The sequence below is a fragment of the Pituophis catenifer genome, unplaced genomic scaffold (assembly GCF_029215685.1).
Source record: "Pituophis catenifer annectens isolate HBS135680 unplaced genomic scaffold, rPitCat1.0.hap2 SCAF_16, whole genome shotgun sequence".
Lineage (NCBI taxonomy): Eukaryota > Metazoa > Chordata > Lepidosauria > Squamata > Colubridae > Pituophis > Pituophis catenifer.
The window spans coordinates 3,982,774-4,009,970 of record NW_027256896.1 but is presented as its reverse complement, the minus strand read 5'-3'; the positions used below and the strand labels follow the sequence as shown (position 1 = coordinate 4,009,970).

The following is a 27,197-nucleotide window of genomic DNA, read 5'->3' as shown; positions in this document are numbered from 1 at the left end:
CCAAGAGAATCTTGAGTTCTCTCGCTTTTCCCTCTCTGGAGAGCTACAGTTGCCAGGGCTTGCCTGAGATCGGATTGTCTATCCCAGGGGTCGGCAACCTTAAACACTCAAAGAGCCACAAAGGTCCTAACCGGAAGCCCACCATTCAATTCTGGAGCCGACCGGAAGTCCAGTTCCCCCACCATAGAGTCTCCTCCTAGCTCGGTGTCCTTTTTCCTCTACCTGTCCTAACTGAAAGTCCTATCAATTGTGGAGGGAAAAAAGTGAGATATTATAAAAATGTACGCAAATGATGAAATAAAAATAAATAATAATTGAATAAGAAATTGAAATGAGAATAAAGATAATTAGAAAATCGGGGCTGCTCGAATACCACTTTAGGTTGAACTGAAAAGGAAAACAACAGGAGAGAGAGGAAGGAGTAGAGAGAGAGAGGAAGGGAGAAGAGAGGAGAGGAGAAAGAAGAAAGGGAAAAGGAGAGGAAGAAAAGGGAGGGGAAAGAGGAGCAGAGGAGAAGGTTAGAAGGAAGGAAGAAGAGAGGAGTGGGGGAAGAGAAAGGCAAGTAGGAAAGAGAAGGAGGGGAAGAACGAAGGAAGTAGGAGGAGAGAGAGGAAGGAAGAGAAGGGGAGGAGAAGAAGAAAGGTTGGCGTAAAGGTAAAGGGGTAGAAGAGCAGTCCCGAAAAAGTAAAAATGAAAAATGAAAGTTAAAAGAAAAGATGAATGAAAAATGATGGAAATGATTGTACATGTAAATGTGTTATGAGAAATAAAAATAAAAAACTTGTAAAAAAATTGTGGAGCCAACCAGCGACAGGGAGCCACAGCAGAGGGATGAAAGAGCCACATGCGGCTCCAGAGCTGCGGGTTGCTGACTCCTGGTCTAGCCCCGGCCTGCCAGTTGGGAAATGATTGGGAAATCGAAACGAGGGGTTGTGAGGTTAAGAAACACAAAACTCGAGCTTTGTCATGCCTGGTGTGACCTGCACGGTGACATTTCCTTCTTTTTTGAACAGCCCAAAAAAATTGAAATTGAAGGGTGGAACTGGGAGCCTTGGTAGTACAATGGTCTAAGGCACCCTGTTATTAAGCTGGTTATTAAGACCAGATGCCTGCAATTACTGCAGGTTCGAATCTCGCCAAGGCTCAAGGTTGACTCAGCCTTCCATCCTTTCTAAGGTAGGTAAACTGAGGACCCAGTTTGTGGGGGCAATAAGCTGACTTTGTATAAATATACAAAAGAATGAAGGCTATTGCTTAACGCCTTATAAGCCGCCCTGAGTCTCCGGAGAAGGGCGGCATATAAATCAAATTTAAAAAAAAAAAAAGGTGAAAAGATCGGAGTACTAAATTGGGGCCAGAGAGGTGTTCATAACAACCCTGTAAGGTAGGCCAGGTTGAGGGAGAATGGATGTGCTCTCGTTATGTCGGTCCAGCCTTAAAGGTGGTTTTGAGCATCACCTGGGAAAGAGAACAGATGCTCAGCGCTCTGCCCCAGACCATATTCCTGGTTCTCCTCTGCTGCTTCCAGGCGGCATTCAGCGATACAAAGAACGTAATTACCTCATCCCAAAATGGAAGAAGGATCTGGGCTTGCTTATTTATATTATTCTATTTTTCTTCCCCCAAAACTGAGGCAACTTACAAAGCTGCCCCTCGGTTTAATTCTCACAACACGGAACATAGAATCCTAGGGGCGGAAGGGACCTTGGAGGTCTTCTAGTCCAACCCCTGGCTTAAGGCAGGAGACATTATATCATGCCGGTCAACTGGTTGCCCAGTCTATTGTTGAAAACTTCCTTGCTTGATGAATTTCCCAGTTGTGGGAGATGTGAACTGGGCCACCACATTTCTAATTCAGTACTTCAATTACTCTAGCCATAGGTATTTAATCTGTATTTATCAACTGTATATCTGTCCTCTATGCTGACTGGGGAATTCTGGGAGTTGAAGTCCGCACATCTTAAAGTAGCCGAAGTGGCGGTTGATACCCCGAGGCTTATGGTCATGGGGGATTTTAACCTGCCATCCATCGGTGAAGCGTCTGAGGCAGCGCGGGAGTTCATGGCTTCCATGACGGCTATGGACCTGACCCAGTTAATGCATGGCCCTATTCACACGGGGAGAAACACTCTGGACTTGGTTTTTGTCTCTGAACAGTGGTTGAATGATCTCGATATTGGGGATATAGTGACTGAACCCTTGTCGTGGTCGGATCATTCCTTCCTTCGCTTTGACCTTCGAACCGCTACACCTCGCCGCATGGAGGCGGAATTGACGAGGTGGTTCCGCCCCAGGCGCCTGATGGACACGGATCAGTTCCAGACGGAGCTTGGGCCGTTTCCTGAGGCTCTGGCTCATGGCTTGACCGAAGACCTGGTGGCCGCCTGGGATAGGGCGGCTGCTGGAGTTTTGGATCGGATCGTGCCTTTGCGGCCTCTGACTCGGCGCCGATCTCGCTTGGCTCCTTGGTTTACCGAGGAGCTGAGGGAGATGAAACGCCAGAAAAGACGCCTGGAGAGCGGTTGGAGGGCCAGCCGGTCTGAATCTGACCGAACACTGGTAAGGTCTCATATTAAGACTTACCTAGTGGCGATAAAAGCGGCAAAATGTAACTATTTTTCTGCTCTTATTGTGTCATCAGATAATCGCCTGGCCACCCTGTTTAGGGTGACCTGCTCCCTGCTCCTTCAGGAAGCGCGGGAGGACCCTTTGGAGGGCAGAGCCGAGGATTTTGTACAGTATCTGTATGATAAAATCACTCAGATTCGGGAACACCTGGACTCCGACGGGGTAGATCCAGGGGGGAGGATGGAGGCAGGTCTTGAGAAAATTATCTGGGAAGAGTTTGATTCTGTGACTCCCGAAGACGTGGACAGGATACTGAGTAGACTGAATGCTATCACATGTTTATTGGATCCGTGTCCCTCCTGGTTGGTGCTGGCCTCTTGGGAGGTTAAACGAGGCTAGCTCCAGGGGATTATAAATGCTTCTTTGAGTGAGGGTGTCTTTCCCGCCGCCTTGAAAGAGGTGGTGGTGAGACCTCTCCTCAAGAAGCCTTCCCTGGACCCGACAGTGTTGGCTAATTACCGTCCAGTCTCCAACCTTCGCTTTGTTGCGAAGGTTGTTGAGAGTGTGGTGGCACGACAGCTCCCTCAGTACCTGGAAGAATCGGCTTATCTGGATCCGTTCCAGTCTGGCTTCAGGCCTGGGTACAGCACGGAAACGGCATTGGTCGCATTGGTTGATGATCTCTGGAGGGCTCGGGACAGGGGTTGTTCCTCTGTCCTAGTCCTATTAGACCTCTCAGCGGCTTTTGATACCATTGACCATGGTATCATGCTGCACCGGCTGGAAGAGTTAGGGGTGGGGGGGCACCATGTTGCGGTGGTTCTCCTCCTTTCTCTCCGACCGGTCGCAGTTTGTGTTGGCAGGGGGGCAGAGGTCGACCTCGAGGCCTCTCATCTGTGGGGTGCCACAAGGGTCGGTCCTCTCGCCCCTTCTGTTCAACATTTATGTGAAGCCGCTGGGTGAGATCATCCGTGGTTTCGGGGTGAAGTACCACCAGTACGCTGATGACACCCAGCTCTACATCTCCACCCCGGACCACCCCAATGATGCCCTTGAAGTGATGTCCTGGTGCCTGGAGGCTGTACGGATCTGGATGGGGAGAAACAGACTCAGGCTCAACTCATCCAAGACCGAGTGGCTGTGGTTTCTGATATCCCGATATAGTCAGTTGGTGCCATCGCTGACTATTGGGGGCGAGTCATTGGCCCCCATGGAGAGGGCTCGCAACTTGGGTGTCCTCCTGGACTCACAGCTGTTGTTAGAAGGGCATCTGACGGCTGTGGCCGGGAGGGCATTTTATCAGGTTCGCCTGATATGCCAGTTGCGTCCCTTTCTGGATCGGGACTCGTTAAATATGGTCACTCATGCCCTCGTCACTTCTTGCCTGGACTACTGCAATGCTCTCTACATGGGGCTCCCCTTGAGGAGCACCCGGAGGCTCCAGCTGGTCCAGAATGCGGCCGCGTGGGTGGTTATGGGAGCGACGTGGCGCTCCCATGTGACCCCCCTCCTGCGCGAACTGCACTGGCTCCCAGTGGTCTTCCAGGTGCGCTTCAAGGTTTTGGTTACCACCTTTAGAGCGCTCCATGGCCTAGGACCGGGGTATCTATGAGACCTCCTCCTGCCACCAGTAGCCTCTCACCAACCAGTACGCTCCCATAGAGAGGGGCTTCTTAGGGTGCCGTCGGTCAAACAGTGTCAACTGGTGGCCCCCAAGGGGAGAGCCTTCTCTGTGGGAACACCTGCCATCTGGAACGAGGTCCCCCCGGAGATACGGAGGATCACTGATCTGCGCGCTTTCCGCCGTGCCCTCAAAACATTCCTATTCCAGCAGGCCGGCCTGGCCTAACCTCTTTTTTAAACTGTTTTTTAAATTCTTTAAATTTTAAATTTGTCTTATAAAATTGGGGTTTTTAAATTTTGTTTTCTGGGCCAAATTATTTAATCGTATTTTAATGGTTTTTTAACATTTGTATTACATGTATTTTATTTTTTGGCTGTTCACCGCCCTGAGTCCTTCGGGAGTAGGGCGGTATATAAATTCAATAAATAAAAATAAATAAAAAATAATAAATAAAAAGTAGCCAACATTAAAAAAAATATAGCTTTATATAGTAGTTTCCCAATGCTGGCAACTTTAAGATGTGTGGATTCAACTGATATAAATTATATCTTATCTATATCACTTGTATCTGCCTATATCTAATCTATACCTATCATCTCTACATCTCTATATAATATATACCATCTGTATCCATTTCTATTTATTTCTCTTTTCTCTGTGTTGTAGATATTAAAGGGCTGGACTTGCACAAAAAGCAAAACCACGGTTTGTTGAGCAAGCTATTGATTGCACATCACACTGAGCAATAAACCAGGATTTATAAACCACACATCACCCTTCATATCAAACACTGCAAAACACTAGTGTAAACTTTGCAATTCAGATCATGTTCCGTTTTTTTGCTCCTGAAAAAAAGAGGGGGAAAAAATGGAAAGCAAGCAAATGAGAAGATGACTCTTTCAGGCTGTGGTTTAATAAGCCATCATTATGCCATGACTTTAACTGATGGCTGAAGCTGTTGTAATAGCTTGTTTTCTCCTCTTTTCCGGAGAGTGGTGGATGCCAGCATTTATAGGCTGCTATTTCAGTTCATCAGATAAATAAAGGGGGAGGGTGGAATCATTTAACAACGGAATTGTATCCCTTCCATGTAATTGATCCCTCCTGCAGCTCTGTTGCTGCGAGATTCTTATTTATTTAAATAAAACTCTTGAACTTTATGGAAAGATCAACATTTTTGTTCAGAGGTGCCCATGTTTGTCCTGGTTCAGACTCTGGATTTTTTGTTTTTAATAGAGACAATGAGCAGCGTCAGCAAGCAGAGTAACCTGCTTAAAATAATTTTATGGTTCCGTTTAGTTGGTTGTCACTAGTTCTCATAGTATAACTTAAAACACTTAGGGATTGAAGGGTTCACCCACAATTTAAACAACGTGTTTATTTAAATAACTTGTTTATTTAACTACCTATTGTTTTTCTTCCTGGCCTTTCCCAACAATTATAAACCAGCACAATTAAGCAGGTAGAATCAAATTGCTCTCTTTTTATTTTTTAAACATGCAATTAAGTTTCTAGCTCTTACGGTTAGGCAATACGCTGGAAAAACCTCTGGGAAAGGCAAGAAAATTCTTTAAAGTAAAGAAAAAACGATTTATTTCTTTAATATGTTTTTCTGTACTCATTTGTGTTGGGAAAATCTCTAATTCTCCCAACTTTATCCAGGGTAAAATCTGGAGTTTTGTTCTCGTTTTTGAGACGCTGCCTGTTTTCTTCCGGGGTTCAAGAAGCTGAGTACCGGTGTCATTTCTCTGCAATTTCCTTTTCCATTGCCGAGGGATTGATTGCAACATAAATTTGAGCCTGGAAGGAGCCGATGCCTGTCAGTATTTCCATGACAAAACTCTGCTCTGGGTTGCGCAGATACCGTTGGTTTGCCAACGGGGATTTGCTAGGCGCACCTGCCTTCCCCGGTCTTGCCGTCGGGTCTTCTTCTGGCTAGATGAAGACCTTGGAGCCGTGAAATAAGGGAAGGCAGTTGGTAGGGCAACTGAATCAGTAGAACAGCTTGTCTCCCAGAACATTTGACATAGTTGGAAGGGACCTCGGAGGTCTTCTAGTCCAGCCCTCTGCTCGAGCAGGAGACCATATGTCATTTTAGACAAATGACTGTCCAATCTCTTTTTTGAAAACCTCCAGTGATGGAGCACCCACAACTTCTGAAGGCACTGGTTGATTGTTCCACCGTTAGGAAATTTCTCCTTAGTTCTAGGTTGCTTCTTTCCTTGGTTAATTTCCATCCATTGTTTCTCATCTTTCTTTTTGGTGCTTTGGAAAATAGCTTCACCCAGAAGTGAAATGTAAAATCTGTTACTACCGGTTCTGTGGGTGCGGCTTGGTGGTGGTGGGGTAATGTGACTGGGTGGGCGTGGCCAACTTTTTCTCTCTTTTTTTTACTTTTAAAAGTATTTTTTCTACAACCTCTTCAGCCGAAATAAAAAAAATGCTTTTAAAAGCCTCTGACGATCCCAGCTGAGCCGCGCGATCATCAGAGGCTTTTTTTTCCCTTTAAAAAGCATTTTTTCGGCCAAAAAGGTCGTAGAAAAAAAAAGAAAAGAAAAACTTCTGATGATTGTGCGGCTCAGCTGGGCATGGGGGGTGGGGCAGGGATTTTTGGTACTGGTTCTCCAAACCACCCGCGGCCATCGCTACTGGATCAGGTGATGCGGTCCAAACCGGGAGCATTTCACCCCTGGCTTGACCCCCTCCTCTCTGTGGCAGCCCCTCAAATATTAGAAGACTGCTATCCTGTCTCCCCTGGTCCTTCTCTTCACTAGATTAGCCATGTCTTCTGTCCGTCCATCCATCCATCCATGGTTCACTCAGATGTTTTCTTTCTTTCTTTCTTTCTTTCTTTCTTTCTTTCTTTCTTTCTTTCTTTCTTTCTTTCTTTCTTTCTTTCTTTCTTTCTTTCTTTCTTTTCTTGTGCTTTGGAGAATAGCTTGACCCCCTCTTCTCTGTGGCAGCCCCTCAGATATTGGAACATTACTATCCTGTCTTCCCTGGTCCTTCTCTTCACTAGACTAGCCATGCCCAGTTCCTGCAACCGTTCATCATATGTTTTAGTCTCCAGTCCCCTAATCATCCTGGTTGCTCTTCTCTGCACTCTTTCTAGAGTCTCAGCAAACGATGGGTGCTCCATCACTTGAGGTTTTCAAGAAGAGACTGGACAAGCACTTTTCTGGGATAACGTAAGGCAGTGTTTTTCAACCTTGGTAGCTTGAAGATGGGTGGACTTCAACTCCCAGAATTCCCCAGTCAGTAGCGCTGGCTGGGGGATTATGGGAGTTGAAGTCCACCCATCTTCAAGCTTCCAAGGTTGAGAAACACTGGTGTAAGGACTCCTGCCTTTGAGCAGGGGGGTAACTGTAGAAGACCTCCAAGGAACTTCCAGATCTATGATTCTAATACTCCTCCTGGCTTAAAAGGTGTCCATAAAATCTAGAATCGGAGAGAAGCTCGCTGCTTAAAATAGGCGCATATATCGTTTTGGACCTATGCACATCTCTTCCACAAATTCTGCTTGTTTTTTCTTTTTAAATAAAACACGCACAAAATTTCCTGTTTTAATAGGCTGATTTTTTTTTTCCAGGCATGGCCTCTGCTACAGACCCAGTATTATTGTATGTTTGCTTCCTGGCACACCTCTTCCGCCTGTGGTGTAATATTTTCTCATTTTCTCACCACAAGGTTTATAAGAACGGTGGCTGCAGATTTGCCTAACATCCAGGCTGCTTCCTGAATTAGGTGACCGGAATCTAATCAGGTTGGCTTTTCCCTTCAAAGTTCTCCTCTTTATGATCCTGCTAGCACTAATAGCAGACTGAAGGTTCATCTCCCTGCAGGTAGAAAGCTAGCCCAACAGGGAGAAGAAACAGGGTTAGGATTGTTTTTTTCTTCTGTAAATGTTTTACTTGCAAGCGACGCATATGTGTCGTCTGTCTGTTTGCAGTGTGTGTTTTAGGCAAACAAAATGTTGGCCTAAAACACACATTAACGCAATTTGTGTTCCAAAATAAGGCAGCGTTCACCTTCAGTTTGAAATGATCCCCGTCTATTATGACGGTTTGTTTGGCTGTTTCAAGAGATACGGCAACGGAAACTTTATTTTTATTTTTATTTATATGCCGCCTTCTCCGGAGACTCAGGGCGGCTTACAATGCGTTAAGCAATAGCCTTCATACTATTTAAAGGAGATGGGGTGGAAACTTGGCAAGCAATGCAAGTAGAATAGAATAGAATAGAATAGAATAGAATAGAATAGAATAGAATAGAATAGAATAGAATAGAATAGAATAGAATAGAATAGAATAGAATAGAATAACAGAGTTGGAAGGAACCTTGGAGGTCTTCTAGTCCAACCCCCTGCCTAGGCAAGAAACCCTACACCACAAATGATATAGGGCAGTGATGGCTAACCTTTTTGCCATCGTGTGCCAAAAGCAGAGGGAGCTTGGGGGGGTCACGTGCGTGTGTGCCCACACCCATAATTCTATGCGCCCCGCCCCCTGCGCATTCACGCATAACCCCCTGCTCCCCTCGTTTTTGCCATGCGATGGACCGGTGGGCCCGGTAGGCCCGTTTTATGCTCTCCCAGACTCCTAGAGAGGACAAAAATGGCCTTCCCTACCCCCCCGGAGGCCCTCCAGAGGCTGGAAAAGGCTTTTATGCCAACTTCTGGTGGGACCTCGCATGCCAACCGATATGAGTCCGCGTGCCATAGGTTCGCCATCACGGATATAGGGTTAATTTGATTTTGCAGGCCGAATGCACTCCAGGGAAAGCAGGCCTCTCTTATTATGCAGGCTGCCATTTGCTACATCTGCAAAGTTCCAGAAGGCTTGAGGGCCCTATCCTAAAGAGGTCCAATACAGGTAGTCCTCCACTTGCAACAGTTCATTTAGTGACCATTCAAAGTTACAACAGGATTGAAAAAAGTTATCGTTTTTCACACTTATTACCATTACAGCATCCCCACGGTCAAAATTCCGACACTGAACAACTGACTCAGACTTATGACAGTCGCTGTGTCCCAGGGTCACGTGATCCCATTTTGCCACCTTCGGAGAAGCAGAGTCAATGGGGAAGCCAGATTCATTTAACAACCATATTACTAACTTAACTGCAGTGATTCACTTAACAACGGTGGCAAGAAAGGTCGCAAAATGGAGCAGAACTCACTTAACAAATGTCTCACTCAGCAGCATAAGTTTTTGGCTCTATTGTGATTGTAAATTGAGAACTAGAGACAGGACTGGAGGCTAAAACATATGAAGAACGGTTGCAGGAACTGGGCCTGGCTAGTCTAGTGAAGAGAAGGACCAGGGGAGACAGGATAGCAGCCTTCCAATATTTGAGGGGCTGCCACAGAGAGGAGGGGGTCAAGCTATTTTCCAAAGCACCTGAAGGCCAGACAAGGAATCATAGATGGAAACTAAGCAAAGAGAGGTTCAATCTGGAAATAAGGAAGAATTTTCTGAGAGTGAGAGAGCGATCAACCAGTGGAACAGAAGTTGCCTTTGGAAATCGTGGGTGCTTCATCACTGGAGGCTTTTAAGGGGAGATTGGACTGCCATTCGTTGAGGATGGTGTAGGGTCTCCTACTTGGGTGGGGGGTTGGACTAGATGGCCTACAAGGTCCCTTCCAACTCTCTTAATCTGTTAAATCTCTTAAACGTATTTTCACTCTTGAAAATAGAGTGGAAAATTCCTGCATTGCCACACGTCTCTCCTTCCTTTCTTCTTTTGACTTACTGAGATGCCATGGAAAACATGACGTCAATAATGGGTTTCTGTACACATAATGGGAAGAATGGAGAAGGCGGAACACTTTTGTGTGGATTTGACATTATCTGATCGTCTTGACTCATGTTCAGTTTTAAACAGGTTCCCCCCCCAAAAAAAAATTAATTCTCCTGGTAAGAGTCTTACCTCTGTATATCAATTTTTGCAGAAATGGCTTGCATAACTACAGGAGTTCTCAACTTACAGCCACAATTGAGCCCAAATTTGTCATTGATAAGCAAGCCAGTTGTTGAGTTTTGCCCCATTTTATGACTTTTCTTGCTACAGTTGTTAAGTGAATCACTGCAGTTGTTAAGTTAGTAACACGGTTATTAAGTGAATCTGGGTTCCCCGTTGACTTTGCTTGTCAGAAGGTTGTAAAAACGTGACTCCAGGACACTACGACTGTCATAAATATGAAATGAAATGACTTATAGATGTCAGTTAGATTGTTTTACAAATTAATTCTGTCTTAAATTTTATTTTGTTTATTATCTGAACTGGTCTACAACCATAAATTGAATCGAATTGATGGGTGCCAATTGTGCCTCTTGAGCTGAAAGCTTCTTTTGTTTTCGTTAACACTTCTGGATGGTGAAGCCTTCATTTCATCATCTTCTTTTAACGACCCCATAATCCTGTGCGGGATGGAGTCTGGGCAACTGAATGGAGCTGAGTGTTTACTGGCCGGATGCTCTTCCTGTCGCCAATGAGGAGCTTTGTTCAGCAGATACATTCTCATTGTGCCCAGAGAGAGAAATATCTGCCTCTACCTAGAATCTAACTCACAGCTTCCTGATTGTGAGGCGAGAGCTCCATGGTGAAGCCTTCATTTAACCAGTGAAAATTGGATTTCCTCCTTCAGAGAAAGGCAGGTTCCTTCAGAAGCAGCAGGTTGCGTGGGGGTCCCCAGAAGTGGCCTGGTGGCTCAGCAGACTGATAGCATTGTGATTAACACCAGCTGTCTGCAATTACTGTAAGTTCGAATCTCACCAGGCTCAAGGTTGACTCAGCCTTCCATCCTTTCTAAGGTAGGTGAAATGAGGACCCAGTTTGTGGGGGCAATAAGCTGACTTTGTATAAATATACAAAAGTATGAAGGCTATTGCTTAACGCATTGTAAGCTGCCCTGAGTCTCCGGAGACATATAAATCAAATAAAAAAAAAAAAAGTGGAGTTACCAAGGGCTGCCCATGAATTTTGCAGAGGAATTTTTTACTAGGGAGCCTAAGGAAAAGTATGATTTTCTTTAGAGAAACTCTGGTTTCTTTCCTGGCTTCAGCAGCTGAAGGGTATCTTGCCTTTCTGTGACCAAAAATTCCATATTTGGCTTGTCAACTTTTGCAACTGCCGAGGAAATGAATGTGTAGCTCCTTTCTGGTGTTCCTATCTGGTGCAGAATCCTGCTTGGGACCAAGCAAACCTCAACAAGAGAACCAAGTTTCATGGAACGGATCCAATCCAGATGGCCTAAAGTGTTTTCTTCTTTCTTTTCAGCTTCCCACCGGCTGTGTCTAAAATGTCTTCGGAGTCAACTTCAGCCCACCAACGGTCTCCACCTCCCAGGGCTCTCCATCTGCCAGAAGGCCGTCGGGCCAGAGACCGTTCTCCTTCCCCCATGAGAGGTTATCTGATCCCAAGCCCACTTCCGACTCGGAGGAACCGCACGTTTTCAGCGTGAGTATGGAGGCGAGGAGGTGAGGCCTCCTCGTGGGTGGGGAACAATGAGAAGGTGTCTAGAGGAGTCCTTCCCCATTGAGAAATAGTTGTGGTCCACCAGCAGCCAGTGGAGCTGTCAGTGGAGTCAGACAGTGAGGAAGCTGGGGAGGAACATGGGCCAGTCCTGGAGGCTGGGGAAGGCCCGGATGAGGGCTCTGCATCGGAGGCAGAGATGGGGCCGGGGCCATCCGGAAGTGATGCGTGGACTCCGGAGCCTCCAGAGTCGGACAGCAGAGAGGCAGAGGAACAGGAGGAGCCTGTTCCTAGTGCGCGCATGCGCAGAGCTGCCAGAAGGGATGAACAGTTAAAACAAAAGGGATGACTCGGGAGTAAGGCCTGGAGATGATTGGCGCCTCCCCATAAGGCTTAAAAGAGGAGCAAAGGCTTTTGGGCTCTTTGTAGGAAAGCAACGTTGTTAATTCTGTTCCCAGTCGGTATCTCTGTTTGATTCTGGAATCCGTGTGGCTTTGCCAAGTAGGACTTTGGCAGACTGTCAAGGAAGATAAAGGTTGGTGATTATCCCGAAGAACTTCTCCTGAAGGACTTTTTGCAACTAATTGGAACTCAGCTACTTGGAAAGGGAAGAAAAGAGAGAGAGAGAGAAAGAGAGGGGGAAAGAGAGAGGGAGGGAGGGAAAGAGAAAGAGAGAGGGAGGGAAAGAGAAATGATATTACAAAAGTTTTTCTTTTTTATTGTTGCTAAACGTAATATTTCAAAAACAGAAAGAAAATGAAGGGGCATAAAGGTGCATTTATCACATTTTTCTTAGAACATTTAGCTGAACTCTGCCTTGTTTATCATTATTTTTAGGTAGTAAAACCTCATTATTCAGATTAAATTGCCGTGTTGGCACTTTGCGATAAATACATGAGTTTTGGGTTGCAGTTTGGGCACTCTCTCTAAAAGGTTCGCCCTCACTGATCTAGAACCTTTCACAAAGAATGGCGTTGCAAGAAATTGGAGAGGTTTTTAACTCAACTGTTGTGGTCGTGTTCTTTCTTAGACCCCTTTTGGAGTACAGGTAGTCCTCCACTTACAACAGTTCATTTAGTGACCATTCCGAGTTATAACGGCACTGAAAAAAGTGACTTCTGACCATTTTTCATACTTATGACCATTGGCGCATCCCCATGGTTATATGATCAAAATTTGGATGCCAGGGTCATGTAATCCCCTTTTGCGACGGGGAAGCCAGATTCACTTAACAACTGTTACTAACTGAACAGCAGTGGTGATTCAATTAACTATGACAAGAACGTTAGCAACATTCACTGAACAACTGTCTCACTTAACAACAGAAATTTTGGGCTCAATTGTCATAAGTCGAGGACTTCCTGTATTATTATTCAATATCTTGCCAAAAATATTGGGGGGGAAAAACCCTGGTTTTTAAAGAGAGACCTATTGTCCTGAATTTAACATGTTCACAATAAAGATGAATTTTTCATATTGCAAAAAGAACAATCTTTTAAGAGATGGAAAAATACTGTAATTCCAAATATAAAGGATTGATCTTCAGTGAGGGGTGATCTTGCTATTTTTGAGAACTTTATAATGTTTGGTTAATCCCCCCCAAAAATACGTCACATTATCTCTCAGTTTGGAAAAGATTCACGAACAAGCTTGCTTAATGTTGAAAGGTTAATTTTTCTTTTTAAAGACTTACAAAATTGGGTGAACCTGGGAAGTAGTTGTAATGACAGCATTTGAAGTTCGTTTTAGGCATTTTCTTGTGTAATGATAAGCTGTCCACTTTTCTATTATTTTAGGCATTTGAAAATGAATTCATAACACCTACTTAGTTTTGGGTGGGAGGGGCATGCTTTTTCAGCCGGGTGTGTTTCCATCTTGTGTCTGGCTGATGTCCTGCAGGGTGGGGCATTGGGGATATGACATTGCAGAATGGGTTTGGTTAAAACTGACAGAGAATTTGAGGGCTCAGTGGAAAATAGATAGGATGAGGTGTCAATAATTTCTGGCTGTGATGCCTACTGAGTGCCATGTTCTTCCTGAAATGTCTCCAATGTTCTGGTCCACTTAACTCAGTGTTTCTCAACCTCGGCAACTTGAAGATGAGTAGACTTCAACTCCCAGAATTCCCAAGCCAGCATAGCTGGCTGGGGAATTCTGGGAGTTGAAGTCTACTCATCTTCAAGTTGCCGAGGTTGAGAAACACTGAGTTAACTCAATGCACTGGAAGAGAAGGAATCAGAAGGCAACTGCTGCCTGGGGAATTCTGGGAGTTGAAGTCCACCCATCTTACAGTGGCCAAGGATGGAGAAACAAGATTGTAATCCCTTTTGCACCATTTTGATTGGTCCAAACGAAGGCATCATCTTATGACCAACCTACCATAGTTATGAGTCATTTGCTAAGTGCTCCGAAAGGGATTTGCACCCACCAGTAACTGTGACATCAGACCAAGTGAGAAGCACACATGACTCAGCCACAGGTGGTGGTGTCACAATTGCATCCAGGCCAGAAGCTCAAAAGTTGTGCAAGGGAGGGAGGGAGGTGGTGAGCAGGAGGGGAAGGAGAGGACATGGGATTCAAGCTGTTCCCAGCTTCTCCCATTCCTGGTTGGTAGGAAGGGTGTGCAACCACCCTGGCATCTCCATGGCATCAGAACCACTTCGGTCCAGTAAGTCAAGGTGAGAGAGAACCTCAGAACTCTCAGCCAGGTGTAGCCACAAGTATGAGCAAGAGTTCATCACTCAAAGTTCTCCCTGGTTTCCCCCTTAATCAGTGGAACGACTTGCTTCCAGAAGTTGTGGGTGCTCCATCACTGGAAGTTTTTAAGAAGACTTTGGACAGCCAGTTGTCTGAAATGGCATATAGCCGTGATGGCAAACCTATGGCACCCATATCTGTGGGCACGCGAGCGTTGCCCTAGTTTATTATTTATTTATTATTTATTAGTTCAATTTATATGACGCCCTCCTCCAAAGACTCAGTGCGGCTTACAATGCACTTATAGCAATAGCCTTCATTCTTTTGTATATACCTGCTTATTAGGGCTTTTGCCCCCCCCCCCCCATAAGCGGTGTTTCTACAAAGTCAGCTTATTGCCCCCACAATCCGGGTCCTCAATTTACCTACCTCGGAAGGATGGAAGGCTGAGTCAACCTTGCGCCTGGTGAGATTTGAACTTGCACTAATTGCAGGCAGCTGGCAGCTAAGTGCTACATAAGAGCACATAGTCCGCTGCACCACCGAGGCTCTTTTAAAAGTTCAGCTCCAGCGCGCGTATGTGCACCGGCCAGCTGATTTTTGGGCCTTCCGGGCCCACCGGAAGTCAGGAAGTGGGCTGTTTCCAGACTCTGGAAGGCCTCCGGGAGATGGGGAAGGCTGTTTTCTCCCTACCCAGGCTCCAAGAAAGGCTCTGGAGCCAGGGGAGGGCAAAAATGGGCCTATCAGGCCCACCGTGCCATCACATGCCAAAAGTGGGGGGAGCACGGGGGGTCGTGCGTGCATTCGTGGGGGGGCACATTGAATTACGGATATGGGCACGCATGTGCGCGACTCCCCCACGTGACCTCTGCTTTTGGCACGTGATGGCAAAAAGCCATCACTGGTATATAGTCTCCTGCTTGAGCAGAGGGTTGGATTAGAAGGCCTCTAGCTCTCTTATTCTGTTAATTCTGAATGATGAGTCAACGGTTGCCTTCCAGATTCTGATTTTTTTTTTCCTTTTCAAGCTGCATTGAGTTAGGTGGACCAGAATTTCCGGTCCACGTTTGAGACATTTCAGAAAGAACATGGAATTTGGTGGGCATCAAAGCCAGATGTTAGTGAACAAGGATGGAATGGACAATTGATTCTGGGGTTTTTTCCCCCTTTCTCGTTTTCTTATCTTAATGCTTGGTGTAGCTGTACATTTAATTAGAGATTTTTTTTTTTAAAAAAGATTGCAGTAACGTTTGCAGGCCTTTCTTCACATTGCTGTACTGTGTTTATGCTCAATACTTTATGCTTTATTTATTTATTTACTTATTTATTAAAACTGTCCAACTCATGGGCAGTAACTCCGGATGGTGTACAGCATAAAAACTCACTGTTAAAAATCCACAATTTTAAACCTGCCATACCTCTTTATCTCTGGTTTCCATTAAAAACCAGCACATAGCAGACACTCAGTTCACTTAACAAACATGGTGTTCAGTTAATGACCGCCACAAAAAAGGTCACAAAATGACCAACAGGACTGACAACTGCCAGGCCCAGTTACAGTCGAAGGTTAAGGTCTACATCTATCTGCCCTATCATGAGACTTTATGAATTGGTTTTGTGATTGAAAACATCCTTGCTCTTCTATAATTGCCATCCATGCAAACCCTCTTATAAAAGTACATGTTTCTGCCTTTAAAACCCAAAACCCCTAATCTTTTTTCAGTCTAAACTTATCTGGAACATGTTTCTGCATTGTTCAGTATACAAAATCTGACTTCTGCAACCCATTTTTAGAATTCTTCCTCCTTTGGTAGAATTCCGTCCTTGGCTAAATCCTGCAGAACTTGATATCTATCTCTGTATATCTGTATATCTGTCTGTCTGTCTTGCCTGTCTATCTATCATTATCTATCTATCTAACTATCTATCTAACTATCTATCATCTATCTATCTATCATCTATCTATCATCTATCTATCAACTATCTATCTATAATTATCATCTATATCATCTATCTATCATCTACCTATCTATCATCTATCATCTATCTATCATCTATCTATCTATATCTATCTATCAACTAGGAGCCTGGATAGCTCAACAGACTAAAAGCCTGTTATTAACATTCAGCTGTCTGCAATTATTGCAAGTTTGAATCTCCCCAGGCTCAAGGTTGACTCAGCCTTCCATCCTTTCTAAGGTAGGTAAATTGAGGACCCAGTCTGTGGGGGCAATAAGCTGACTTTGTATAAAATATACAAAAGTATGAAGGCTATTGCTTAACGCATTGTAAGCCGCCCTGAGTCTCCGGAGAAGGACGGCATATAAATCTATTTTTTTTAAAAAAATCTATCATCTATCTATATCAATCTATCAACTATCTATCATCTATCATTTATCTGTCTATCATCTATCTATCTATCTATCTATCTATCTATCTATCTATCTATCTATCTATCTATCTATCTGCTTGTAGGCCATATCAACATACAGGTTCAAACATATAATCTTCTAATCATTGTCTCCATTCCTGTCTCTCTTTTGATCTTCAGGGTTTCTGAGATCCAGCAGGTCTTACTTATACTCCTTTTCCAGCCCAAGGACGAAATCCTTGGCTTTTAAAAACAGTTCTTGTGATATTTGGGAAGCCAGCTCCTGCCCTTGTAAAACCGACTGAATGGGAATGGCTTTTATGTAAAACTAAAGCTAAATTTTGGAGAGCAAAAGACCCAAAATCGGTAGGAAGTCTTGCCAGCTTAGAACAAAACGAGGGTGTTAGAACTTCCTTTAAGCAAAACATGGTCTCCCCAACACAAGTTGATTGCTCTTTTTTTATTATTGTTATACATGTAATAACAGCTGCAAGGATTGTTTATGCACAACATTGGAAAGCAGAGAAAATACCTTTGGAAGGAGAAATAATTAAAAAAAATTTAGATTGTGCAGAAATTAATATATTGACTATGATGATTAAAGAAAGAGAAGATTCAGAATACTTTAAGATATGGAATCAACTCTACTATTGGTTAGAAAAGAGATACAAATAAGTCAATTAATAGTTATGTATAAAAATGCCATAATCAGAATATTTTGTTAGTGATGAATTGTTGTAATTGATTGGATGAGAACGAAGACAGAAGAAATAACAAAAAGAAGAACGATTGGAGACAACACCAAGATGTCACACGGAAAGAATGACTGATATATTAAATGTTTGTTTGTTTAAAAAATAAAAAAAAAAATTAATTTTAGAAAAAACAAGTTGATTGCTTTTTTCCGATTTCCTGAACAAGTCTTGTCTTTTTTCGTAGGACGACACGAGCCGCTGAAGGGCCCACGTATAGTGGGGTGTGTAAATGCTTCTGCCGATCCAAGGGCCATGGCTTCATCACACCTGGTGATGGAGGCCCGGAGATCTTCGTCCATATTTCTGAGTAAGCAAACCTCCTTTTGGGAACAAAAGGTGCTAGTCCTCTTGCTTTCTAGGTGTTGCAGAATTCAAAATGCAAGTAGACTTGCAAAGTAAAGGGAGTTCCTGCAGATTTTATTCTGCTACTCGTTGCCGACTATGGGGGCCGATCAGTGGTGGGATTCAAGTAATTTAACAACTGGTTCTCTGCCCTAATGATTTCCTCCAATAACCAGTTTGCCAAACTGCTCAGAAAGTTAACAACCGGTTCTCCCTAAGTGGTGCGAACTGGCTGAATCCCACCACTGGGGCTGATGCTCGTTTCCGTTTCAAAGCCACTGAGCCAGTGCTGTCCAGAGACATTTATGCGGTCAGACATTTCCGCAGCATGACGTCACAGAGCTCTGTTACCTTCCCACCAAAATGGTACCTACAGGTAGTCCTCAACTTACAAAGTTCATTTAGTGAACATTCGAAGTTGCAACATCACTGAAAAAAGTGACTTTAGACCATTTTTCACACTTACAACCAGGGTAGCATCCCCACGGTCGTGTGATCGAAATCTGGGTGCTTTATGACGGTTTGCAGTGTCCCCGGGGTGTGTGTGTGTGTGTGTGTGTGTGTGTGTGTGTGTGTGTGTGTGTCACATGATCGCCTTTTGCGATCTTCCAACAAGCAAAGTCTATGGGGAAGCCAGATTCACTTAACAACCATGTTACTAAATTGACACTGAACAAGTGTGGCAAGAAAGGTCGTAAAATGGAACAAAATTCACTTAGCTGTCTCACTTAGCGACATTAATTTTGGACTCCGTTGTGGTCGTAAGTCAAGGACTACCTGTATTTGTCTACTCGCATTTGCATTCTTTTGAACTGCTAAGTGAAGCAGGAGCGAGGAGGGGAACTCAAACCGTTTTGTGGTGCTCGGGTTTTGAACCCGGGCTACCAGCTTTCTCTAGCCCTAACTTTTCAATTTAGGGCCATTTCTGTTCTGCCCCAGCCACGGATCCTAAAGAACACAGCACACAGAAACTCTGAACAAAACTTAGTTTACTCAAATAACGCAGTTTTAGCAAATGCCGGCTGTTAATAAGCGTTCTTAACAGCCTGGCAGAATTCCACAGATAAGATAGTCAGAGTCTTACTGGAGTTGGCAGAAAGCCCAGAAACCAGGTTGCAGTGATTAATGAACTAAAGTTGTTTCCTGCAGCTTGTTGCAAGCTGCGTCCTTTCTTACATAGGCTAGGGGAGTGGCCAATTAGCCCCAAGCCTTACTCTCGTGGAGACCTCCTCCTGAAGAACCGCTCCTGCCTTTTGGCAGCTCTGCGTGCCTGTGCATTGAGAAGAGGCTCCTCCTCTTCATCCTCTGTACTTAAACGGGCCTCTGGAGGTTCTGAAGGCCCTGACTGAATCCCTGCCTCTGGCACCACATCTTCTTCAGCCTCCTCACTGTCCGACTCGAGCACCAGCTGCACAGGCTGCTGGCGCAGTACCACACCAGCCTCCTCGTCGTCGGGATCAGCAACAATCCGCGCAGGCTGCTGGCGGTCCACAATACTTTCTTTTTAAAAAGCTTGCAAAGTTGGGTATGACTTACTTAATGACCATATCACTTAACGATGGGTGTGGTCATACATCGAGGACTATCTGTAGGTAAACATAGCTGGAAATGAGCAATGGTACCCAAGGGGGGGGGGGTTGGTGGGCTTCAAACTCAGTTATGTTTTCATTTCATGGATGGTAACTGAGTGGTTGGGAACCATCAGGATTCGATCTGGAAATCCCATTGCAGAGGTCAGTGCAAAGGTCAGCCAAGGGAAAGCTAGGAAGGAAAATAAACTGCCCTTCTCGAAAGCTATCATTTGTCCCACAGAAGGAACACAACAGGTAGTTTGGGTTCTTCCATCCTGCAAAACAAGGAGAAAAGAGGGAAGGGAAGAAACAGAAGCATTCAAAATAATAAGCAGGTTGAGAGCAGATTCTCTGTAGTTTAAAATAATAATAATAATAAAGGCCTGGTGCTTTGTAATTTAGATCAAAAGCACGAGGGAGTCAGAGATAAATAAATTTGTGCGCACTATAGGACACGTGGATAGAAATGTATTTCCCTCTCCTAGTGTTAGAACAACGGGCTCAGCCGCTGAAAATAATGCTGGGGCCCCATAAAAGGAGGTTGTTTTTGTACAAGGGTCGGAGCCAAGAGCGGAATGTCTTGTCAGCAAGTGACGGACACCACACTAGACGGTTTTACAAGAGGTCAAGAAATGGCTAGGAAGGAGGCATGGCATGGCGGCTGTTCCTTATTAGCATGCAGGAGGCTTTAAGTGCCAGTCTTGGAGGGTATGTTTTGTCAAAGGCAGTGATCGGGTGCCCAGGCCGTTACTTCTTTTGGCTCCAGAGACAATAAACACTCCAGTAAATAAAGGGATGTTGAACTGGATCATTAGCCGAAGCAAATCATTGAAAAGCGTCACATAACAAGTCCGCGTGCCAAACAAGAGGATACTTAAATCTCTTACAAGCTGCCAGGAACTCCTTAATAATGAAGGAGAAACGCCCCATGGACGATCCGTTTCCACAACACCTAATGCTAATAGGTTCCTTGGAGAAGCTCCCGCTAATAAAAACAACCTCACAATTTTTTAAAAATCAAAACCTGGCCTCAGGACTCCATGGGCCGAGGTCCGATCAGCAGACTCTAAGATCTGATCTTTGACGGGCTGGCGCGTCTCTGGAGTGGGAATCACAAGTGTGAGACTTTCTCAGTGAGAAAAGCTGTGAAGCTACGTGAAGGTGCCACCCTCCCCTTCTCTAAAGGAGGGGGGGTGTCTCTTTTATTCAGCAAGCAAAAATGAAAAGCCAGCAGAGTAGCTCAAAATGAGCTCTAAACTTCTACCCATGTTTCCCCGAAAATAAGACCCTGTCATATATTTTTTTTGAACCCCGAAATAAGAACTTGGCCTTATTTTCGGGGAGGTCTTATTATTTTGGGGTACGTGGAGCAAGATGGGGCTCCTCTTGCCGTTTTACCTGATTTCCAGCTCTGTCTCCCTAACCCTAACCAGAGGAAATGGCGGGGACCGGCTGTGGATGCATTTAAATATTTTCAGGGAGGGCTTATTTTTTTTTGGGGGGGGGTATTTTACCACATGCGCTCAAAAGCCCGATTGGGCTTATTATCGGGATGCCTTATTTTCAGGGAAACACGGTAAACTTCACTGTATGAAGGGGAAATCAAATTATGTCACTATGCTCCTTGAAATATCAGTAGTCTGCTGCATTGCTAATGCAGGGCAACAGTGGGGAAAAATAATATAACTGTATTTCTATCAATGTTTGTGAGGTTTCTGAATAACCCTGGTTGACCACTTCAAGGGAAAGAATTGGGATGGACGAGGCATAGGCTATTTTGAATCCTCCAGAAGTTTGACTCTTCCACATGACCTCATAGTCATTGGCTCTGCTGGCTGGGCTTGCTGGGAAAATCCAAAACTTCTGTGGTCACCAAATTGCCTATCCCTGGAGAAGTTGGGCTCGCGGCCTTAATCCAGCTACAAAGCTCTTTTCATATTCTGGTGTTCATATTGGACCAGAAGATTGATCTTAGTTTTCTGGGACATAGTGTGTATTTAGATGGTGGATGAGAAGAAACTAAGCCTGGTGGACCCAAAGGTGCTTTTTCAAGAGGTAACTGGACTTATTTTGTTTTTTCTTGAAGACGTTTTGCTTCTCATCGAAGAAGCTTCTTCATTCAGAAGCTGAAGAAGCTTCTTCATTCAGAAGCTGAAGAAGCTTCTTGGATGAGAAGCAAAATGTCTTCAAGGAAAAACAAAGAAAGTCCAGTTGTCTCTTGGAAAGGCATCTTTGGAACAACCAGGACCTGTATGACTGAGAATCTCCATAGACTAATAGTGGCTTGTTCAATAAAACAAACCATAGCTTAGTTCTTCAGTTTTTCAGTTCTGGTGGAATTATCCACCATTCATTCAGAAGCTGAAGAAGCTTCTTAAATTAGAAGGGAAATATTTTCAAGGAAAAACGCAGTCCGGTTGCCTCTTGAAAAAGCACCTTTGGGACAACCATGACTGAGAATCTCCATAGACCTGTTGGAGATGGTGGATTGGGACAGCCGATTCCCTTCCATTAAAGCAGTTACGATCTTCTTTATTTATCTTACAGTATTGAAGGAGAGTATGTTCCGGTAGCTGGTGATGAGGTCACCTACAAGGTGTGCAGCATTCCTCCAAAGAACGAGAAACTTCAAGCTGTAGAGGTCAACATCACTCACCTAGCTCCGGGCACGAAACATGAGACGTGGTCGGGACATGTGGTCAACTCCTAGAGGGAGTTCGGAAGCCATGTTGACTGAAGAGGACTATTGGATCGTGTTCAACAACTTAGAGTAGCCAAGCCCGATGAGTTTTCTGCAGATTGTGTAATTGAAAACAGGGTTCCAAAGGTGGCCAGATTAAACCCTTTTTTAATAAAAATAAAAAAATAGCGCCATGATTTTCAAAGTATACAAATTAATAAGTGGAAAAATTGTAGTGTTCGGGCTGGCAGGGAAGCAAATGTTTAGCTTTTGCTTTACAATTTGAATGTTTTTTTTCCCCATTGAGTAGGATAGTCCAAAGATCTTACAAAATTCTCATCAGAAGAGGAGAAATGGGAACCGATCCATCTGCTCAAAAGATGGGATTCTCTGGGTGGTCCGTCTCCTTCCTCAATCTGATACCTTTCAGAATTTGTACTCCCCACTTGGAAGGCTACGCTGGCTGTGCAGCATAGTGGTTGGAGTCCTAACATCTGAATAGATTAGGTTGAAGAAGGCAGCAGCTGCTGAGTTAAAGAGGTTTTCCGCTTTGGTGGTAGTATTTAGGGGCAAACAATTTAGGAGCAAAACAATGTTCCTTTGCTTGATAGCAGAAAATTATTGATTTTGCTGGTTGTTTTGTTTTCTTTTTGGATTAGGGAAGCCAAAGGATAAATAGCTTGAGGAAATACCTACAGAGGATTTGTGTTCCTATAATTTGACATTCTTGAATGTTTTAGAGCAGCTAAAAAAAGCAACAAAAAGCTGCCTTTTCACATAGAAACTTTTTTTTTCCACATAGTGTTTTGGTTGAATATTTGTGTGTTAGTTGCTTTTATTTTTATTTTTCTCAAAAATATACACATCAGCTTTTCTGGCAGTGACTTACTACATGTACCCTAACCTCACACACAGACACACACCCCTAATTCAAACTTTGAAATCATTGTTGGCTTCTTCAGCTGACAATCTCTGCTATCGCAACTGTTGTGCGCATGCACATATTTAAAGGTTTGAGGTTTGTAGTTTGCAGTTCATTGGTTGTTTCAAAATGCTTTTTGCTCTTTGTCCAGCAAAAAAAAAAAAAAATGTCCTGAAGAGTATTTAACTTTTAGGAGAGAGTGGAGGGAAATGAGATGTTTGGAATGAGTTCTCTTTGGGGGGGGGAATTGTGTGGAAGTATTAACAGTCACTGACCAAATGACAAATAAAATATTACAAATAAAATACTTGCAGTTTGAGGAAATCTTCCATGCTATTTCTTAAACAAAACACATTCCATTCCGTGCTGTGCTGCAAAATTATCTCTTGATTTTCTCCTACCTGTTCTCAGTTTGATGGAGAAAAAAATTCCTGTCAGATATTCTTTCAAAGTTAAAGAACATTTGGGCCTGTTAAGGGGCAAAATGGGCAATGCCTGGATGGAGTGAATCAAAATGTTTGGGAGGGATGTGGGTACAAGTGGTCCTTGACTTACAACTGTTTGTTTCAAACCCTGACCTTTCAAAATTACAGGGGCGCTGAAAAAGGTGACCAGTCCCCACACTTATGTCCATCGCAGTATACCGAGTCATGGGATCAAAGTTTGGGCTTTGGGCAACCAGCATGTACAGGTACTCCTTGACTTACAGCAGTTCGTTTAGTGACCGTTTGGAATTACAATGGCACTGAAAAGAGTGACTTATGACCGTTTTTCACACTTAGGACCATTGCAGCATCCCCTTGGTCACATGATCAAAATTCAGATGCTTGGCGACTGATTCATATATATGACGGTTGCAGTGTCCTGCGGTCATGTGATCCCCCTTTTGCAACCTTCTGACAAGCAAATTCAGTGGGGAAGCCAGATTCACTTAACAACCGTGTTACAGACTTAACACCTGCATTGATTCACTTAACAACCCTGGCCAGAAAACTTGTAAATTGGGGCAAAACTCACTGAACAAATGTCTCGCTTAACAACATAAATGTTGGGCTCAATTGTGGTCGTAGGTTGATGATCCCGAGGTCATGTGATCATCATTTGCGACCTTGCTGACTTCAGACAAGAAGAATTAGTGAGAGAAATAGATTCGCTTAATGGCCATATAAGTCACTTACTGAGTGTTTGTTTGTTTGTTTGTTTGTTTGTTTATTGGATTTATTGGATTTATATGCCGCCCTTCTCCCGAAGGACTCAGGGCGGCTCACAACAATAATAAAACAGAGAATACAAAAATTAAAAGGCAAATTAAAACAGGATATCCAATAAATAAGGTTAAATGTGGGAATACCAATTCAAATTGAAGATTTAAGAATTTAAAAGGATACAAATCAGTTTAGAGTCAACCCAGGCTCTAAAAACCATGGCACTTAAAAACCATGGCAAAAAAATCTCCCTTAAAATTAGGTGCAGCTCATTTAAGCTGCAGCGTAACTCACTTAACTCCCTCATTGCCTTGTTTAGCGATGGAAAGTCTGGTTTCAATTGTGGTTATATTGCATCCAGTTTTGGTTGCCACGATATAAAAAAGATGTGGAGACCCTGGAAAAAGTGTGGAAAAGAGCAACAAAAATGATTAGAGGGCTGGAGGCTGAAACATGAAGAATGGTTGCAGGAACTGGGTATGTCTAGTCTAATGAAAATAAGGACTGAGGGAGAGATAGCAGTATTCGAGTATTTGAGGGGCTGCCACAAAGAGGAGAGGGTCAACCTATTCTCCAAAGCATCACAAGGCAGGACAAGAAACTGGTTGGAAACTAATCAAAGAGAGAAGCAACCTAAAACTAAGGAGAAACTTCTTAACAGGGAAAACAAGGCAACAGAAGTTGCCTTCAGAAGTTGTAGGTGCTTCATCACTGGACATTTTTAAGAAGAGACTGTTCAGCCACTTGTCTGGATTGGTATGGGGTCTCCTGCTTGGGCAGAGGGCTGGACTAGAAGACCCCCAAGGTCCCTTCCAAATCTTATTCTGTCATCAGTCAAGGATTACCTTCGTCTGTTTTCTGATGGCCTCATCCTCTTTCCAGCCTTCCTTGAACTTAGCCCTTGAATTGAACCTCAAGGAAAGGTATTAAAAGTCATGTTTCTTTTTCCAGATTAGGAAGTGTGGTGTTACCCAGAAGGAATGCAAAGTTGCGTCACAGGAAACACAAGAGTTACACCCTCAGCATCTCCAACAAAGTCTGGTTAAAAAAAAAAAAAATGCTGCCAAGAGAAATTCTCAAGCACTCTTGAGAAGGTAGAAAATAGAAGCCTCTTTCGCAAAGCACAACAGGATTGATAAATTGCTCCGGTGGATTTGGGCATGGCTTTCATTGCAGATGATCATTGCAAGTTCAATCAGCAGTCAAAACCCATGGATGCCAAGCACGCTGCCTGCTCCTTGGCAGAGTGGGCAGAGCGGTCTTTGCACGGATCAGGCACACGTTTACACACGGAGGTGCTCTCAGGTTTGCAATTTGGTGACCAAAGGAACCCACACCTCAATGGGTAGCTTTGTTCTTCATTTTGTTATTCCTGAATTTTTGCTGGGTGATTCAGGTCCTGTTCAGTTAATTTTCCAGGGTAGCTTGCATTAAAAACACTGCTTAAAATGGCACCACCCAAAGCCAGATTAATTTTTATTTGTATGTATAGTATAAGAGAGAGGGAGAGGGAGAGATCTTTAAATTGAATCAATTAATTAATGAAAGTCTGAAAGCCTTGGAGGGACTATGAAAATCAAAGTAAAAAGCACTTTATGAATTCAGTATCCTGGCTACCTCCTGCTGCTCATCCAGATCCGGAAGCCTGAATCTTGCAGAGCCAAACCATAAGCTCCAAGGCTTGTTGTTTTCTTTCCCATGGAGATTGTATCCAGTTGTTTTTAATAATTTACTAATCTTATCATTCCTGCCTGCCTTTGCATCTCTCTGGTAGCTGTGCTCTTGTTTATTTTCATGCATAGATGTACTGTATATTGCTACTGCAACCCAGCAAGCTGCCCAGAATCAGTGAGAAATTGAATAAATTATTACTATGGGTGGTCACACAGTCAGCCAGATGTTTAGACTGGATTTGGCATCTTCACCTATCGGGTCTTTCTCAAAATCTGGGATAGGTCGATCTTGTTGTTTGATGGTGTTACAGATATTGTCGCAAGATGTAAGCTGTTCCAAGCGAAATGTACTTTTTCAATTGACTGATGTGGATTTTGTCAATGCTAATGGTGTTTAAGTGATACCCCAGATGTTTTTGGGATTGCACTCAAGGCACCTGTGACTATTGGTACTATCTGTGCTTTCTTGTGCCACAGACGTTCTATTTCTATTTGCAGGACTTTGTATTTTGTTATTTTCTCTAATTTTTTCTCTTCCTTTTGTCTTGAGGCACTACCACATCTACGATCCAGACATTTTAGCTTTCTTACTGATAATTGTTGAGTCTGGCGTGTTTATTATTCTTATTAGGGTCTTAGGTATTCCAAGAAATAAAACTCTTCAGGTGTCAATAAGTTGAACCTCCTATTCTGTAACCGCAAAAAGTTGCATTTTCATCACAAGTCCTTTGAGAATGCAGCTCCCAAATTCCTTCTTGGGGCACCAAACTGCTAGGGATAACAGAATAACAGAGTTGGAAGGGACCTTGGAGGTCTTCTAGTCCAACCCCCCTGTTCAAGCAGGAGACCCTATACCATTCCAGACAAGTGGCCATCCAGTCTCTTCTTAAAAACCTCCAGTGATGGAGCTTCAGAAGGCAACTATCCACTATCAGGAAATTTCTCCTTTGTTACTGTTCTCCTTGATTAGTTTCCATCCATTGTTTCTTGTCTCCCTCGTTTATTATCTGTGGCAGCCTGAAAAAAGAGGAAATAAAAATATTTTCTGGCTCATCATACCTCCAAAGAGGGACATGTTATTCCTGGGATTATTTTTTTTTTCTTTTTTACAATTTTTACAATTGGTGCCTTATTGGTGCTGGCAGACAGAACAAGTAAAGAAATAAAACTATGAATGAACCACGTCTGATTTTAAAACTCTTCAGACTGGGTTTTAAATGCCTCTTGGGGTCTGGTATCTTCCTAATTTAGCCTCACAACTGGCCAGTGGGAAATCAATGTCCAAAATTAACAGGCAGAGGCGAGGCTGAAACCAG

General features: G+C 43.7%; 1 protein-coding gene across 5 annotated transcripts in view; it reads left to right on the top strand.

Annotated features, from left to right (window-relative positions):
- Positions 1–23,327, top strand: part of CARHSP1 (calcium regulated heat stable protein 1) — a 30,750-nt gene extending 7,423 nt beyond the window's left edge. For 2 of the 5 annotated variants that reach the window (XM_070955222.1, XM_070955224.1), the window contains exons 2-4: positions 11,471–11,650; positions 17,673–17,795; positions 21,949–23,327. In XM_070955222.1, the coding sequence (XP_070811323.1) occupies positions 11,493–11,650; positions 17,673–17,795; positions 21,949–22,111 (444 nt within the window). In that variant the 5' untranslated portion in view covers positions 11,471–11,492 and the 3' untranslated portion in view covers positions 22,112–23,327. Of the gene's footprint in view, positions 1–7,785; positions 7,956–11,470; positions 11,651–17,672; positions 17,796–21,948 lie in introns of those variants that run through there. The other 3 variants (XM_070955221.1, XM_070955223.1, XM_070955220.1) reach the window with 3 other exon arrangements.
- The last annotated feature ends 3,870 nt before the right edge of the window (positions 23,328–27,197 follow it).